Here is a 17252-nt window from a genome sequence, read left to right on the forward strand (position 1 = left end):
ACTTGTTAGTTGACAAACAGAACACATGAGCATGAACAACCAAACCTTCATATAACTCTTTCACCGTATGCACCTTTTTTAAGCCACCGTTGGATAAGAGACACCCTAGAAAATGGTTGGTTGTCGCCGGAAAATCACCAAAGGTCGTGAGCGGTGCCATTGGTTGTCGGGCCGGATACATAACAAAAAGAGACGATGGGCATCACTAGGTGAAAAGCAACAAGACGGTGGTTCAAGCGCATTTGTGCGTTGGTGGTGTTTGAGAAAAGAGATACGCCCGTAACAATGTTACATACAATGTTCAAAAAAGCCTGTTATAGCTCCAAAACTTGTACTTGCCGCCAAACTTGAAAAAATGTTGCCTTAAGTTACATATGTATATAAAAATGAATAATAGTAGAAAATACATATAAAATTATTAATTATATACAAAATTGTCACCTTAAGTTACGCTTTACAAATGACATGATTTGTCACGATTAAAAAAAACTTGAGGCTTGAAATTGTCGTCAAGTCACGTCTTACGTTATTTAGAAATTTGGTTACAGGAGAGAAGAGAGAGGAGTGAGATATTTATAGAGAATTAGTCAATTACGCAAATTAGTGATTTAAATTAAGATACAATAATTTGGTTATTACCATCACTAAGGAAGTTGGATATATAAAGATTTATATCACCATTATTAAGAACATCTATCGAGGTAATTTATATAAATGACCCGTAAGAATCATATCATCATTACTAAGTACGTTGATATATGAAGAGTTATATCACCATCACTAAGGAAGTTGGATATATAAAGATTTATATCACCATTATTAAGAAAATCTATCGACAAAAGGTAATATATATAAATTGCCCCTAAAATTAAAGATAAGTTACATAAATGTCCTTAGTATTAAAGTCATTGCTATTAACAAAATTAGATAAACTAATGGATATCATGTTTGAAAACACGATGACATTAATCATTTGTGTCGAATCAACAAAATTATTAAGACGAAGATAATAATTCTTAGAATTTTAAATAAATGATAAAAGATAAAAACAATAATAATTGAAATGGTCTATGGTATGTCGATACTTTATAATAATAGAACAAAAAAAATACACGGTTAGTCCGAACGAAAAAATAATACATTGTTAGTCTGGAAGAAAAAAAATAACATAGAGATAATCGAAATGAAAAAAAAAACTTATGGATAATTTAGAAAAAAGTAACATAGATATTGTCTAAAAAAAATAACATATAAAAAATAACAAAAAGATGGTCCAAACTAAAACATAATGGAGGTATATTCCGTGTTAATTATCAAATAACAATAGCTATTACTAAGATCAATTCATTTCAATTCATTATGAGTAAGGACATTGATATATGAAGTGTCCTCTTTAATTTAAACTAGATGCATTCCCCCCGCATTGCGGGGGTCGGAAGTTGTTACTGTGTGTGCAACTATAGTTACTGTGTGTGCAACTATAGTCATTTCCTGATAATGTTTGTGGATAAATATGACTTCCAAAGATTGAATTAACTTTATTTCTGAATCTTTTCTTCTTCAATTGCTTGTATGATTTGCACAAAGTGTTCCTCAAAGCTTTGATTAGAACACAGTGTTTATCAGAAGAACATAACTGGTGGTCTCCAGTGATCCTGAAAATCAAAACAAAAAAGCATATCTCAGAAATTCAGTTACAGAATATGGAACTTAAATAAGTTAATATGACTAATAGAATATGAAGGTTTACATGAGCTATCCTAAAGGTGCAGAGACAGAATAAATAACATGAGATCTAGTACGCAAATAGGTGAAACAAAATCTAATACTAATATTCAGAAAGCTGAATTCAGAGTAAAGGTATTAACAAAAATCTACCTTACATCCATGGTTTCCATACCTCAGTCTCATGTGTATTGTGTTATAATATTGATTTTCTAGAAAATGCCGAATTGCCACTATGCTTCTTTGAAGGGGCCATTGTTGTAATAACTATCTTGATATAAAAAAAATTTATCAAATAATTATTAAAAGAAATGTATATTAATAAATAAATAAAATACAAAAACTAATATGGAGCACCTTCAATTTCTATATCATTTGTCTCTCGAGTTGTCAATGATTATTTCATCACTGGTGGAGAAAAACCTGTATTTTCAAATTTTATTAGTAAAACCAAATGATTAAAAATATATTATATTTTAAAAAAAAAATACCTTTCACTTGCGTAGCAGAAGGCAACATCAAAATCATGTCACTAAACTCCACCTAAATTCATCTCCAACCTAAACATGAAAATAAATAAATAAAATTATTTTCACTGTTTATTTACACTTTTTTAGTATAATTAAAATTAGGTAAAATATATATATATATATATATATATATATATACTCATCCACCATAAACGTAACCTAGGGCAACTCCTGTTGGTATGCACACGTAAAAGATTCCCAACGATACTGTTCTTTGTAAAAAAATGTTATTTGAATATCGGGGTATTTCCGTCATATGTACAAATAATGGGTGATTGGTTAAAAAAATGGAGCGTGAGTTACGCTGGTATTGTTGTCAATAAACGGAGCTGTAAGAGTAATGAACGAAGCCTCAACAACACCAAGTAACCTGAAAAGTCGGTAGGGTGATTTAATCTAATGAGTAAGAAAAACTACGAAGTAAAATTTGTGTTTGAAAAATAAAATAGTCAACTGACATTTTGCAGATTGTCATTACTCAAAAATCAATTGAAATCCCACAACCAAGTGCTGCAAAAGTCAAAACAGATAATCCAACTCCAAAATGATTTTGAGCCAGTGTTTTACTGCAAAAGTCAATCTTTTCATTCCCTCAAGATTTATCCCTATTATAACACAACTCTCCATATATGCCCCTCTCGAAGCAATTTTACTGCAACTTACAATATTACCCTTTTTCTGTATAATGTGCCATATGGGATATCTGTGAATCCGTATGCTAGAAAAAAGTATCTAACCTTCTGCCAAATCATCACATAAATGTGCTATTTTTTATTTATTTCCCTATTTACCCCTGTCATTTGTAACCTACTGTTTTGTTTAGGTTCAACATGTAATAAGTAATAAATCATTTCTTCCTTCCAATTTTGGATGATCCCCAGATTTGTCCCTGTGTTTTGTGTCCCATTCTTTCAATCGGCTTCACTATGTGGTCTACATACCAGGCCGATAGGTCTAAATTTTTTTTCTTTCCTAATTTACCCCTGTTTTTCTTATCATACCAATTCCATTACAGAAATATTTATATAACATCCGTTTAATATGCTATTTTTTTTTCTTTTATGATTTGCCAGTGTCTTTAGTATGTCACTTCTTCCATTTCATTGAATACGTGAAATTTTTTTTATAACCTTTTTTTGTTGTCGTTCAGTATGAAAAAGTTTACAATTTAAAAGATTGGTCATCCTGTTAGGTATTTCAACAGTCTTGGTGATTTTTTTTTGTAATTTTTTATCACTTCCTACAGGTTAAACTTCCCACACATACCCCTCTGATAAAATAAGTTGTTGCATACCTTCATACCGTTGATTTATACTTACTGTCCGATGTGCCATATGAGATATTCGTGAATCTGTTGGGCACAATAAAAACTTAAACTTTTATCATATCATCACATAACTATTAACACATTTTATTATTCTCTAACCTACCCCTGTCTTCTATGTCCTACTGTTTACTTTAGGTTCACAATCTCATACTTTCTTACTATTTTATGCATTGAATTCTTAGTATACACAACATACATTCCACACGATTCACATTTTCCATACTTGCCCTATAAAAACCAATTTTCTTCTAAATAACAGGATTACTCAATACCATCCCACATGGTATATTGGATATCTATGAATTCGTTTGCCAATAAAAAAAATTTACTTTTTCTCATGTCATCAAAAAAATATGGTACTTTTTTAAAAATTTCCCTAATTTACCCCTCTCTTTTCGTGTATATCTTGAAAAAGGAAATAAGAAGGTAAATATCATTAATGTGATGTTTTAGAGCTGCTATTGCTTTATACAGATATGATTCCAACTAATAAAAAGGTAACCAAAAAGGATCGAGTGCCTTTTCTGATTATGGTATGAGAAAAAAGACCAAGAAGTCACTTTCTGATTGGAATGGAAAGTGACAACTTCAAACTAATTCAACCTAGAAGATTCACTGAAAATCCAACATAGACACCATAAGTGCATAACTGATGCTCGAGAATGTAATCTAACAACCACAAAGATGAATCTGAAAATAGGCTTTTACATTTCATGATTTGTGTTTCCTGAAACCTCACATTATTAGGATGAGGATACCCTCTTGGTGGTATCTGTTTGCCCAATTACAAAGATAAGCATTGATGTTACATAGTAATGATACTCTGTTTTCTGGTATTACTTTATACACTTAGAAATACTCAGTAATAAGATCTTTCACAACTCTACAGTCTACATATTTCCAGGCAATCAGAAGATGAAAAGTTGGTCTTTCTTTCCCTAAAAAATTTAACTCTTAACCTAGCGGATCATCATACATGAAAAGTTATTCAAGTTCACAAATCTGTTAACATGTAGTCATTTAACGCAATTACGCACATAACCAATCAAATACAAGAGCAAACAGAGAATCATGTCAACAGGAACTGGAAATTCAATAGAGAGGGAAACATGATGATACATAAGTGTTAAGCTGGCGAAAAAAAACTGGAGAAGTTATTATGCTTGAGGTGTTTGGGAAAAAGGTCCTTACCGAACTCAGGAGGGTCCCGGACGATGAAGCTGTTATTCGTAGCGCAAGGGAAGAACCTTATCGGTAGCAGGATCATCCACCATATCGTAAGTCGTGACCAAGAAGGGCGGTGGAACATTGATAGTGGACATCAGAGGCGGCGTACGCGGCAGAGCAGCAGTACCGCAGCCGACCTCACTATCTCTGTCGCAGATGCCCAACACGGCGGGTCTTAAAGAGAGATGAACCTATTGATAATACGTTTTCAGCTTAGTCGACGCTACGATAACTTCAGGTGGAGGAAAATCGGGGTAACAGGTTGTGTGGATGTGTTAGCGCTTCCTTGGCGTGCGATTTCAACCTTCCCGTTGCCTAGAAAACCGACAACCTAAAAATAAAAACAACGATGGAGAGTACACCGACTGATCGATCGAGACCAATCTAATGTCTATCGGTTTAAATTGGCGGTGGAACTGAGATGAAGAAGAAAAAAAATAGAGCAAGCCACGTATGGAATCTGTCAGAAAGTCGTCCTGGTGGAACAACATGTATCCATGAAGAATACACAAAATGACATAAGAATTACGAATGCCCCATAATAAAAACCAAAACCAAGTGTAAAGATATCCATAAACAAAGGATTATTTTTGCCAAAAGAACACCTAATTCACTGTAGCTAAGGAGCATAATGACAAAAGGTAATTTACATAAATGGTCCTAAAGTTAAAGATCATTTATATAAATGGCTCTTAAAGTCTTTATTTTTTTTTAAAAAAATTCAATCGTTATTCAACGGTAAAAATAATAATAATAATATTTTTTGGGGTTGCAACGGCTAAATGGATTTAAATCCTTTATTTTTTGTTTTTTTAAATTTTTTTTACACACTTATAAATACACAACTATTTACCATCAAACAAAATTCACACAAATCCTCTACTCTCTCCACTTTCTTCTCAAAAAAAAAAAAAAAAAAAAAAAAAATCTCAACAATCAAATCCCACCTTCTGATCGAAGGAAAAAAAAAGTCATGGTTCGAGTATAAACATCCTTTCTCGAAACATTTTTGCTATCGATTCATCACCAAAATGTTGGACAATATTACCCGATGCAACCAAAATGTTGGACAATATTACCCGATGCAAGTTCCAAATGTTTCGTCGCAAATGTTTTCAAACTTTGTTGTGTTTCCGGATCAACAATCGTCAAATCAACCTCAACCTCAAACCCAAACTCAAACTCAAACCCACCAACTTGTCAACGAGTTGGATGACTCGGAAGAAGAAAAGATGGTTCCCGAAACGGAACCCACACCACCCCCACAAAAGACGTAAAGGGAAAAAACAAGTGCGCAAGGGTTTCCCTTAACCGGGAAGACAAAAGCCGACTGCATGCATGAAGAGCTAGTTTTGGTCAAATCTTGGGCTGGCATTTCTGAAGATTCGATTCAAGGAAACGTACAACCGGGAGACCATTTTTGGTTTCGCATTTTAGAACGGTTTCGAGAGGAGCTACAAAAAGATGACGACTACCGTACGAAACATCAACTAAATTCGAAGTTTCGAGAAATAGCAAAGGGGGTTTTAAAAATAAATGGGTTGTACAACAACCTAAAAACCCAACGGAAAAGCGGCCAATAGGACGAACAAATACTTCAAGAAATTTTGCAGTTTCACCTTGAAGAAGTCGGAAAACCATTCAAGTGGCACGATTGTTGGAAATTATTGGTTCGATGTCCTAGGTGGAAAAAATACGAGCAAAATTTTATTTTTGGAGTCCAACAATCAAAGCGAACGAAAACGGGCTCCAGTGGTTACACAACCTCCTCCGATGCTCGGGTCGGTCTAGATTTAAATCAGGATGACGAACTCGAGCTACAAGAAAATTGTTCACCCAATGGGTAGGGACAAAGCGAAGAGAAAGGGAAAAGGGACTTCTTCGGGTGCATCTGATTTCAGCGTGAACATTGACGAAATGCGGATGTTTGGCTTTCGACAAAGAAAAAGAAGAAACAAGGCAAAAGGAGCGGGCGGAGAGACAAGAAATGGAGGATATGAAGTTTTTGATGGAAAACATCGATCATCTCTCAGGACCGGCTCTCGATCTCGTGATGAACAAGAGGGAAAAAATTATGAAAAAATATTTCTCGTAAGTCGTTGTTGGTTTGTTTGATTTTTAGTTTGTGTTTTTTTTTTTTAATTTTCTAGTTTTTTAAATTTTAGGTTTAATGTAAGTTTTATTTTAATTAATGAAATACTTTTTTATTTTTAATTAAATTTCATGTTTAGTATTAATTTAAAAATTATAAATCATAAAAAAAAAAAAAAAAACTTATTTAAAAAAAAAAGTGAGAGAATGACTTCTCACCCACTCCTTGGGTTTTAGGTAAAGGAAAGAAATGTGAGGGAAATGGGGTATGGCCCACAAAAAGTAAGGGGAAACTTCTCTCCCATACCCTCCGGTCTTATCCGAACAAAAAAAATAATACAAAGATTCTCCAAATGAAAAAAATAATACTAATTGTACGAACAAAAAGTAACATATTTAGAGCCCGGACAAAAAAATAACATAGACATAGTCGGAACAAAAAATAAAAATACAACTATATATATAAAAATATTTTTCTAGAATACAAATAATTAAAAACATAATAATAATAATAATAATAATAATAATAATAATAATAATAATAATAATAAAGCTAAAAAAAAAAACATCGCCTGAAAATAAGTTTATTTCAATCAAATTAAAAAGATTTGTATTATGCAAAAGCAACACTCTTAACAAAGATATCTCTAATCTATTATGATCACTACTACCTATCATATCAATTTCAAATTTTAACTGATTTATTCGTATAGGAGAAGAACAACAAGTAATTTGAGGTGCGTATAGAAATAAACTATAAAAATGTTTACAATTAATCATAGTAATCTATGTCTCGTAATGCTTGTGCTTTGGGCAAACATTCTTGTTTACGATTTTATGTATCTCGGTCTACTACTTATTATATATTTGATATTATCCATGCTGATTTGTGGACATCACCCGTTGCATCGAAATTAGGACATAAATATTATCTTGTTCGTCTTGATGATTTTTCTCATTTTATTTGGATCTTTCCTCTCAAAACAAAATCACAAGTTTTCTCTATCTTTTCACAATTCCACAACTTAATTCAAACTCAATTTCATAAGAAAATCAAAACCCTTCAATGTGACCATAAAATCAAAACCCTTCAATGTGATAATGGTCATGAGTTTAATAACTCCTCCTTTCATCACTTATGTGCTACACAAGGCATGCAATCCCAGTTTTCATGTCCTTACACTTCACCTGAAAATGGTAAAGCCGAAAGAATTATTTGTACCATAAACAATATGATTTGTACCAACCTCATTCAAGCATCTCTTCCTCCGTCATATTGGAATTATGCTCTTGCTCTTGCTACTTACCTTCTTAACATTTTGCCCACTACCACCATCTGTAACAAAACTCCAACCGAACTTTTATATAATCGGATACCATCTTATACACATCTTCGAACCTTCGGGTGTCTCTGTTACCCAGACATCTCCTCAACTACCCCTCATAAACTGGCACCTCGATCCATTCCTTGTGTTTTTCTTGGCTACCCCTCTAATCACCGAGGCTACATATGTCACTCGCTCTCCACAAACCAATCTATAATCTCCCGACATGTCACTTTTGACGAAAACACATTCCCTTTCTCATCACTACATAAATATTTTCCTTCTTCCTATGACTTCATTATCAACATACCACCCTCCCCATATACCATATATTACTCCACACTTTGTAATCCCCCCCCCCCCCAATCTTCGTTCCCTCGAAACGACAACCCAACTACCCCACCATCCACTGCTACTAACTTACCCTCGGTTACTCAACACAACCCACCTTCACCAGTTCGTGAACCCACACCTGTTGAATAGACCATTCCACCCCTCTTGCTTCCTCTTTCCACCACTTCAATCCCCACATCATCAGTCTCTAATCACCTTATGCAAACTCATTCAAAGAGTGGCATTGTCAAACCAAAACAACTTTTTCTCTCTCCACTCTCAAAATCCTTATATTTCTCCAATCCCATCCAACCATAAGGCTGCTCTAAGTGATCAAAATCGGAATAATGCCATGAATACTGAGTATAACGCATTACTTAAACAAAATACTTGGGACTTGGTGTTGCGTCCTCTTGATGCAAACATTATTCGTTGCCATTGGATATTTCGTCACAAGTTTCATTCTAACGGCACCCTTGAAAGATATAAAGCCCAACTTGTTGTAAATGGAAATTCATAAATTACAGGAATCGAGTGTGCTGAAACCTTCAGCCCCGTGGTTAAACCTGCCACAATCCGTACGGTCCTTAGTCTTGGAATGAGTTACAATTGGCCTATTCATCAGCTAGACGTCAAATACGCTTTCCTCCATGGGAACCTTCAAGAGACTGTTTACATGCACCAACCACCGAGATTTTATAATTCTTACTATCCAGATCACGTATGCCGACTTCGAAAAGCTCTATACGGTTTAAAGCTAGCCCCATGGGCATGGTACCAACGATTTGCTGAGCATCTTTTTCATCTTGGTTTTACACGCAGCAAAAGTGACAACTCCCTTTTCATCTTGCGACATGGTCACGACTTAGCTTACTTACTTCTTTATGTGGATGACATTGTTCTCACCACCTCCACCGAGAATCTCAAAGATGAGCTTATTAGCGCCCTCAAATGCGAGTTTGACATGACAGACCTTGGTCCTCTATCCTATTTTTTAGGTATCTTCGTCAAACGCACCAACACCAGCATGTTCCTAACACAACACAAATACATGGAAGAAATTCTACATCGAACCAACGTGTCTACATGCAAGCGTGTTGCCACCCTAGTCGACACAAACTCCAAATTAAGTGCCAACATCGACTCTCTTCTAACTGACCCTACAACCTATCGAAGCATAGATGGGGCTCTTCAATACCTTACTTTTCAAGCCCGGACATTGCTTATGGCATACACCAAATTTTTCTGTATATGCATGCTCCCCGCGAACCACACTATAATGCTCTTAAACGCATTTTACGCTACCTAAAAGACACTCTTGACCTTGGGCTTCATTTATACCCTTTACAACCATCTCAGCTCATCGCATACACGATCGTCGATTGGGGAGGCTGCCCTGACACCCGTCGATCCACATCTGGATATTGTATCTTCCTAGGAGATAATCCAATCTCATGGTCTGCAACGCGTCAACATACTATCTCACGCTCAAGCGCCGATGCCGAGTACCATGGTGTTACAAATGTAGTTGCTGAAACATGTTGGTTACGAAACTTGTTACTCGAACTTCACACCCCTCTAAAACATGCAACTTTTGTTTATTGAGATAATATTTCAGCTATGTACCTCGCCGGAAACCCAGTTCAACATCAACAGACTAAACACATTGAAATGGATATTCACTTTGTCTGTGAAAAGGTTGCCCTCGGACATCTCTGTGTACTACATGTTCCATCCGCCTTCCAATATGCAGATATATTCACCAAATGTCTTCCTTGACAACTTTTTCTCGACTTCAGATCCAGTTTGAGCATTCGGGTCACCTCCTACTCCAACTCCAACCGAGGGAGGTTGTTAGTGAAATATATTATTTGTATTTATCTATAAACATAGTATTTATCCCATTCCTAGTTTATTGGGATTACCTCTAATTGTATAAATATTCTCCTCTTATCAATGAGAAGGCACAGGAAGATATTATACTATTCTTTAAAATTTATAACATCATATTGGTGTTCTTTCCATTGTATCAACTAGTGTTTATTTCATCATATTGAATCTAAACGCTTTATGGTTTGTTTATGCATATGCTCAATCGCTCATGTGAGTCGCTGATGGGTTTATAGTGATTTGCCAAATTTTCCCTAAATATCTATACGACGGATCATGAGATTAAATCTCTCTGGCATATTCTCAAGAAAAAAAAATGCTAGTCTTTATGATTTGTCAGTCTAAAAGACCATTAGGAACTTTATGATTTGGAGGTCTGAAATGATTCATATGTGGTTTGGGATAAATTGTTAACAGTTTCATCCTGTCAAAACTATCCAATGTCCATCAGGTGGGCGGCAACGGTGAACTTTTAGGTTGGCAAGCATTAATATTCGCGGAGCATTGAGGGATGTTAGAGAGAGACAGAGAGAAAGGTACTTTCCATATAGGGAGTGGATTGCATTGGTCTTTTTTTAAATAATAAATTAATTAAAAATAAATAAATACAAAAGTGCATTATAGTTATTTTATTAACAATGATGACGAGTTGCATGCTTTAATAGATACACAAAGACTTTGTGGAAACAAGGAGACTTACTTGATGGCAGTGGGCCATCCATAAGGAATAAGGTAAAAGGTAAGGACAAAATTGTAATTTCAAAGTATTCATGGGTACTTGTTGTTTCAAGAGCTAATGAAAAGGAATTTTGAACCGGTTTCCATGTTATCTTTCGAAGTCATTTTCATCACCAACTTCTTCGTGAGTTAAGTGGCTTTGAGCGCTCATAGCCCTGAAAACCTTCATCTTTGTCATGCGCATCCACGCACCATCTTTCCAATTAAATCTTGTAAAAAGCCCGTAAATAAAAACGGTATTTATGAATATCTTAAAAAAAATTAGAATAGGGTTGTAGATGGTCTTGTGCCAACATTAAATAACAAAAATATGTCTATTTAAAGTTTGAGTAAAGAAAACATACCAGAGAATAACTGAAACCTTGAGGCCAACAAAATGCTTCACTTGCTTTCAAGATTCATCCGAGGGCTATTTTCAATAAGGATGAGAAGGGCATTCACGTCTTTTCCATAGACAACAAATCGACATTGTTCCACCTTTTTGGGTTTGTCTTGCATATCAAACACAGTACAACCTGTTCTGTTCAGTGTTCTATTAAATTTGTTATGTCTTGTCATGTCTCGCCACCTTTAACATTTTTTACCCACCATAGAAAGAAACACCTCTTTTTCCTTGCAAAGATAAACAAGTTCATGTGTGGGCCCACCATGCCCTCTAAAACCATCAACCTCCTTCTCAGACAAACATTCCATGCCTACACATACCCTCAACACAAAACAATTCACTTTCGGGGTTCTACGGAACGGGGGCATAAACGTAAATTCTCTCACCTTCTCACAACCTTCAAATTGTTTCAAATCAACATACACATACTCCCTCAACTTCTCATACATTGTCATTTTTACCCATAACTTAGTCTCAATTGGTACATTATGTAACCTAATCTTTAATGGTATTCCAACAGGTAGTCCAGCCACAAAGGGAATCGGATTTAACCAATCATTGTATTTGTCCCCAACATCAACTTCTGCATCCATGTATTTTATGTTTTTCTGGAATATAATTTCTTTTAAGGAAAAAAACTCTAGTTTTTTTATTGCAGATTCATCGAATATAGACGATTTTAGTGTAGAGGCGACATGTGTAAGCTCCTGGATATGTAGCTCCTCTTCTTTACTCAACCCGACGAACCTGTGTTGTAATTCTCGGAGTCTACTTTCCAGTTTTTGCAAAATGTACCCCAAGTTTCCTGATTCTTTACATATTAAGTCCATTGGGCACATGACATGACACCATGCTTTTGAAAGTAGTTTCACCACATCAAGATATTGTGAAGTAAATGTTAAACGAGAATTGGATTGACATGATGGATCAGTGATAAATGCTGCTAGTTCTTCCTTCCAACTCCTGCATGAATTGGATATAATTAAAATGGGTATCATCGTATAGTAATTTACACTTTTGGTCCCTGGACTATATCGATTCTTTTTATATGGTCCAAAAAGGAATCTTTTTGTCAAGTCAACAGCCCAGCTTTATAAATTAATGAAAAACAGAGAAGATGAAGAAGGCAAATGGCAAAATGGTCATTTTCATATGTTTTACTCCAAAAAAGAATCCTTTACTCGTTTTATACCTACTTCACAGTTCAGACTTCTGAAAAATTTTAGTCCACGTTTCGTCTTAATAAGTTAGCAACCCAGCTGTTACTTTAATGAAAACAGAGAGGTCAAGGGTAAAATGGTCATTTTCAGTTTTCATAAACTTAACCTTGGTTATGAGCCAGGGACTAAATGTGTTATGAAACAGTGAATTATGGATCAAAAAGGAAAAAAGATTCCAAAATAACTGACACAGCATAGGAACCAAAAGTGGAAAAATTGCAGCTTATAAATTATAATAAATAAACTAACCTTAGTGTTGTAAGCACTTCTTGTATGCATCCAAACTTCATCAAAGGCCATATTTGTACAACATTAGCAAAGATAAACTTTATATAATTATCTGCATTATCAAGTGTTTCAGAATCACCATCACTATTATTATGCACCATGTCTAATCTGACACTGACAGGACATGTTATTTGAGTATCAATCTTTGTTGCCACATCATCTTCAACCATCTTGTCTTCCCCTTTCATCAACTCTATAGGGTGGGGTCCACTTGATCTACTACAATGTGATAAATAAGCCAAAAGTGTGTCCTGATTCATCACTCCAGTCAAGCTTCTAGAAATTCTTCCAAGAATTGTAACAGCATAAGAATATATTATCGATGGAATGCTATCCAAATCCAACTGTTGTTGCTTTCCATGGGAAAGTGGAATAGATATGGCCAATACAAGGTGTGCAGCAGTTTTTGAATTATTAAAATCCCAATTGCATTCAGAAGAAGGGTCCACCTAAAGATTTATACTTTATATCAGTTTTGAGATAAAAATATATAACAAACAGGTTGTAAGAAAAAAAAACTAAATTCTCAACCTCTGGAAAGAATTCTTTAATGATGCTGATAGCAAAAGTTCCGTGATTTCTGCCAATATCAAATACAAGAGAAAGAACATCCATCTCATCCTGAGTCAAAATCATAGTCAACATCACACATTCTTTACCAATATCTTTTGAAAAAAAAGAATATGGAAAACTTTACATGAAACTCACTTGTGGATATTTCTCTAGACTCTGTATGAGGCTATCAACAACTAGTTTAAACAGAATCAGATCATGGAGTTTAGTTAATCGAAGTACTTTTCTTGCTGTTAATCTTATTGATGAGTTCATGTCGATTAGAGCACCAAGGAACTGTAAAATTAAACAATTAATAGTTTAATTCAATGTAATTAAAAAGTTAAAACATGTTTAATTGGATTAATAAGAAACTTACCATGTGCATGTGCATTTCTTGCACTTTTAAATGGCCATAAACAGCCATATGATGCATGGTTTCAAGAGCTTGTAATCTTACAACAACTGAATCATCATTCAGCACATCCATTAACAAACCTAAGGCTCCAGTAGCAAAGTCAGCAGAAAGAATAGCAGGCATCCTCATGGAATAACACGCACAGCTTCTTACCTTCAAACAAGGCAGATTCATGTAATGCAAGAAATAGCAATGTACTTTCATTTCTTCCTATTGCAATTACCTCATGAAAGAGATAAAATGAAAGTAGGATGCTTTAATACACAAATAATAGAGTTACCTCATGGAATTCATCCTCCAATCCATGTATAAAAGCTCCAGCAGCACTTGAAGCTGGTAAATTGGAATGCTTTCTTGAGAGTTGACCATGTAATGTCTTTTCTTTGGTGATTGGCAAGACTTTCTTGGAGAGGGTTTGCATCAGAATATACTCAGATGTCATTCCTAACTTCCCAAGAGCATTAAAAGCTTCAATTTTGACATTCATACTCATGTCCCTCACCATTGAACACAGCTGCAGATACATTTGATGTAAAAGATGATGAGAAAATGGGATAAGATCGTAAGATTGTTTATTAAGGCATCCTGCTTCCATTTCTTGTTATTACAACATTGTTACTTTGAAATTTTTATCCAGTTATAGCAATTACTTTCACTGCTATAACTAGGTAACTTTTGTAGAGTATAATGTGCTAATGAGAAGAAAAAAGAATTGGAAGTGTAATGCTTTAACAAGAAAAAGATTGAAAGTAGAATGTTGTTATAGAAATAAATGGAAGTAGAATGATATAATGCTCAAATAAATAAAAAGTATGTTGCTATTTCTTGCATTTAGCCCTTCAAGTTATTGTTTTTTTTTTGTGGTTTTTGTAGACATAAAGCGTTTGTATAGAGCTAGAAAAGGTCATATGCTATCTCACATGTCAAAAAGGTTGAAAAGAATAAGTGATCAAAATCAATATTGGTATTACAGATCAGAATGCAAGTAAATACAGTGGGCCCCCTTTGTCCATAAAAATATATAGATAAACAAGAAGATTAATTTCTCTAGGTCATATATGCTTTTTAAATTCAATTTGTAAATAGAACTTGAAGTCTTTTTCAAGATTAGAAAGAAGCTAAATCATACACTCTGGAAATGTAACACCCTCTGTTTTCAGAATAATAATAGAATACCTTGAATTAAGCTTCTTGATGTTATATCCGAACTGAAAGGCATGCTTTGTGAGTAGATTTATTGGTTGTATTTTAATTATTATGAGCTTTAGAACACAAAAGAAGGTAGAAGGTTAGAAATGTAATTGTTATCATCCAACATAGAGTATTGGTGATTCATCACCTTCATATATGCATGTGGCAACCATTACATCCAATTCAGAGTGAAAACATGGCTAGCCAAAAAGGCAATAAGATGCCTTTAAACAACTTTTAACATAAAACAGTCAGTCAAATAGGAGAAAATCTATGAGTTCAAGAATGAAAACCAGTGATGTGTTTATGGTTTCAGCTAAAGCTAAGGACAGAAAATGAGTCAAGCCTTTAAAGTAAGTTTTCATGAGTGATTTTTTTGTTTCTAATATATGATAATCTTAAATTCTTGATATGAAATTTTATGATGTCAAGAATCAAAACTTGGGAATCGTGTATCCCTCTTGGGATTGTATCTAAATTATAAATGATAAGGTTTCATTGATACCTGTACATACAATGCATCTGACCAATCTCTTTTGCTTTTGCCCTCACTATTTGCCACTAGAAATTTCCCCCATTCACTTACCTGCCACACCAAAATGATTAAAATCCATTTGCAGAATCAATTCAATAAACAGAAACAGTCATTACATTACCATATGAACAGCTGAGCATCTCACGCATTCCTCAGTATCAAACAAGAGCTCAACAGCACGAAGGTAACATCCTTCAATCATACCACGATCTTCAACGACAATGCACTTGCACAACCCAATCAAACCATCCAAAGCAGCCTTCCTCACGTAAGGAAACGGATCCTTAGTGAACCCTGTCAACACCGTGAGCAGAAGCGACGGCCGGACATTAAATAGCTCCACATCCGATAGCAGCCTTTGACGCACAGGCACACACGAACTGAAGCAGAGAGATAAAAACAATCCCTCGGTCCCCTCTGAAAACGCGGAAACCAAGTTGGACGCGGAAGCAAGATATATGGAAACAGAGGTAGAGAGTGCAAGTCCGGCGGCACGTGGGGTAATGTTGGGGCAGTGAAGGGAAAGAGAGTGGAGTGTGGTGGTGATGCGGGGGGAGAAATGGCGGCGTACGATGGAGATTTCACAGAGGAGGGTGATGACATGGAGATGGTAGAATTGATGGTTTGATGCTGCTACTGCTGTTGATAGAGTTTCTAGGTTTTGGAGGATGGAAGAGATTGTCTGATCGGAGGTTGAGGGATTTACAAGGAGAGTTCTAGCGATAGAGAAGGATTTTAGAGATATTTTTGTTTGGTTTTTGCAAATTTGTTCGAAATTCGAGAGAAGCTTTTGCTCCATGTCGATGGAGTCTTGGTTAAGCCCCAGGAAGCTCTGCAACGCAAAGGGTATTGATTCATGTTTGGTTTGATATAAGAAATTTACAAAATTACACAAATGCCCCGCTGGCAGAAACACACGTAAGTACTCACCAAAACTCCAAAAGCCTTACGCTTTGTTACCGAGTTTTTTTTTGTAAATTCATTAAAAGAAAGTGAAGGAAAATTATGACGGAAAGAAAGGAAAATTAAGGAAAATATTCATTATTCCGTGTTCCCGAGTTCGAAGGAAACGAAAGGAAATGGAAGGAAAATTTTAAGTTTTTGTGTTCCCGAGTTAGGAGGAAAAAGAAAATAAAACATAAAATTTTCCTTCCCCTCACTTTCTTCCCAAATCCGCCCAATTTGGGAGGAAATTTTGGAAGGAAAATTTGACTCCAAAATCCTTCCCCTCCCCTCACTTTCCTTCCATTAATGAAACTCGGGAACATGATTTTCCTTCGACACCCCTTACTTTGCCTCCGTATCCTCCTATTTCTCTCCTTAAGTAGAACTCGGGAACAAGGCGTTAGGCTTTGGTGATTGGTCAAACCATTACACCAGTACTCACCAAAACTCCAAAAGCCTTAGGCTTTGGTGATTGGTCAAACCATTACACCCACTGTATTGTGAAAATGATGTTTACCAGTGAGTTGATAGT

The 17252-nt window shown here is 35.2% G+C and overlaps 1 protein-coding gene and 1 long non-coding RNA gene across 12 annotated transcripts; both read right to left on the minus strand.

Moving 5' to 3' along the window:
• Positions 1-1184: 1184 nt before the first annotated feature.
• LOC145047729 (uncharacterized) lies at positions 1185-5333 on the minus strand. 11 transcript variants are annotated; one of them, XR_013682372.1, is made up of 8 exons: positions 4774-5333; positions 3550-3606; positions 2714-2821; positions 2415-2625; positions 2217-2285; positions 2083-2148; positions 1901-1992; positions 1270-1655 (listed from the first exon to the last, which is right to left on the minus strand). It is a non-coding gene; the product is annotated as an uncharacterized LOC145047729 (long non-coding RNA). The 11 variants fall into 11 exon arrangements; XR_013682367.1 differs by lacking the exon at positions 2714-2821 and having other exon boundaries at positions 1185-1655; positions 2559-2625; XR_013682368.1 differs by lacking the exon at positions 2714-2821 and having other exon boundaries at positions 1185-1655; positions 1901-1996; positions 2559-2625.
• A 5717-nt stretch (positions 5334-11050) lies between these two features.
• On the minus strand, positions 11051-16628 carry SIEL (ARM repeat superfamily protein). The gene is made up of 9 exons (XM_078996069.1): positions 15897-16628; positions 15746-15826; positions 14330-14563; positions 14011-14202; positions 13788-13928; positions 13611-13700; positions 13041-13528; positions 11531-12534; positions 11051-11395 (listed from the first exon to the last, which is right to left on the minus strand). Exons 1-8 carry the CDS (start codon positions 16572-16574, stop codon positions 11757-11759), a joined length of 2682 nt encoding a protein of 893 aa, XP_078852195.1. The 5' UTR covers positions 16575-16628; the 3' UTR covers positions 11051-11395; positions 11531-11756.
• Between the last annotated feature and the right edge of the window lie 624 nt (positions 16629-17252).

Source organism: Lactuca saligna, chromosome 5, assembly GCF_052625555.1.
Source record: "Lactuca saligna cultivar CGN05327 chromosome 5, ASM5262555v1, whole genome shotgun sequence".
Classification (NCBI taxonomy): Eukaryota; Viridiplantae; Streptophyta; class Magnoliopsida; order Asterales; family Asteraceae; genus Lactuca; species Lactuca saligna.

Excerpts from the sequence above, each read along its gene's own strand:
- SIEL (XM_078996069.1), bottom strand. The coding sequence starts at position 16,574 with ATGGAGCAAAAGCTTCTCTCGAATTTCGAACAAATTTGCAAAAACCAA. Across the intron at positions 15,827-15,896 it reads GATGCTCAGCTGTTCATATG|GTAAGTGAATGGGGGAAATT; the intron begins GTAATGTAATGA and ends TTGGTGTGGCAG. Across the intron at positions 13,929-14,010 it reads AAGAAATGCACATGCACATG|TTCCTTGGTGCTCTAATCGA; the intron begins GTAAGTTTCTTA and ends TTAATTTTACAG.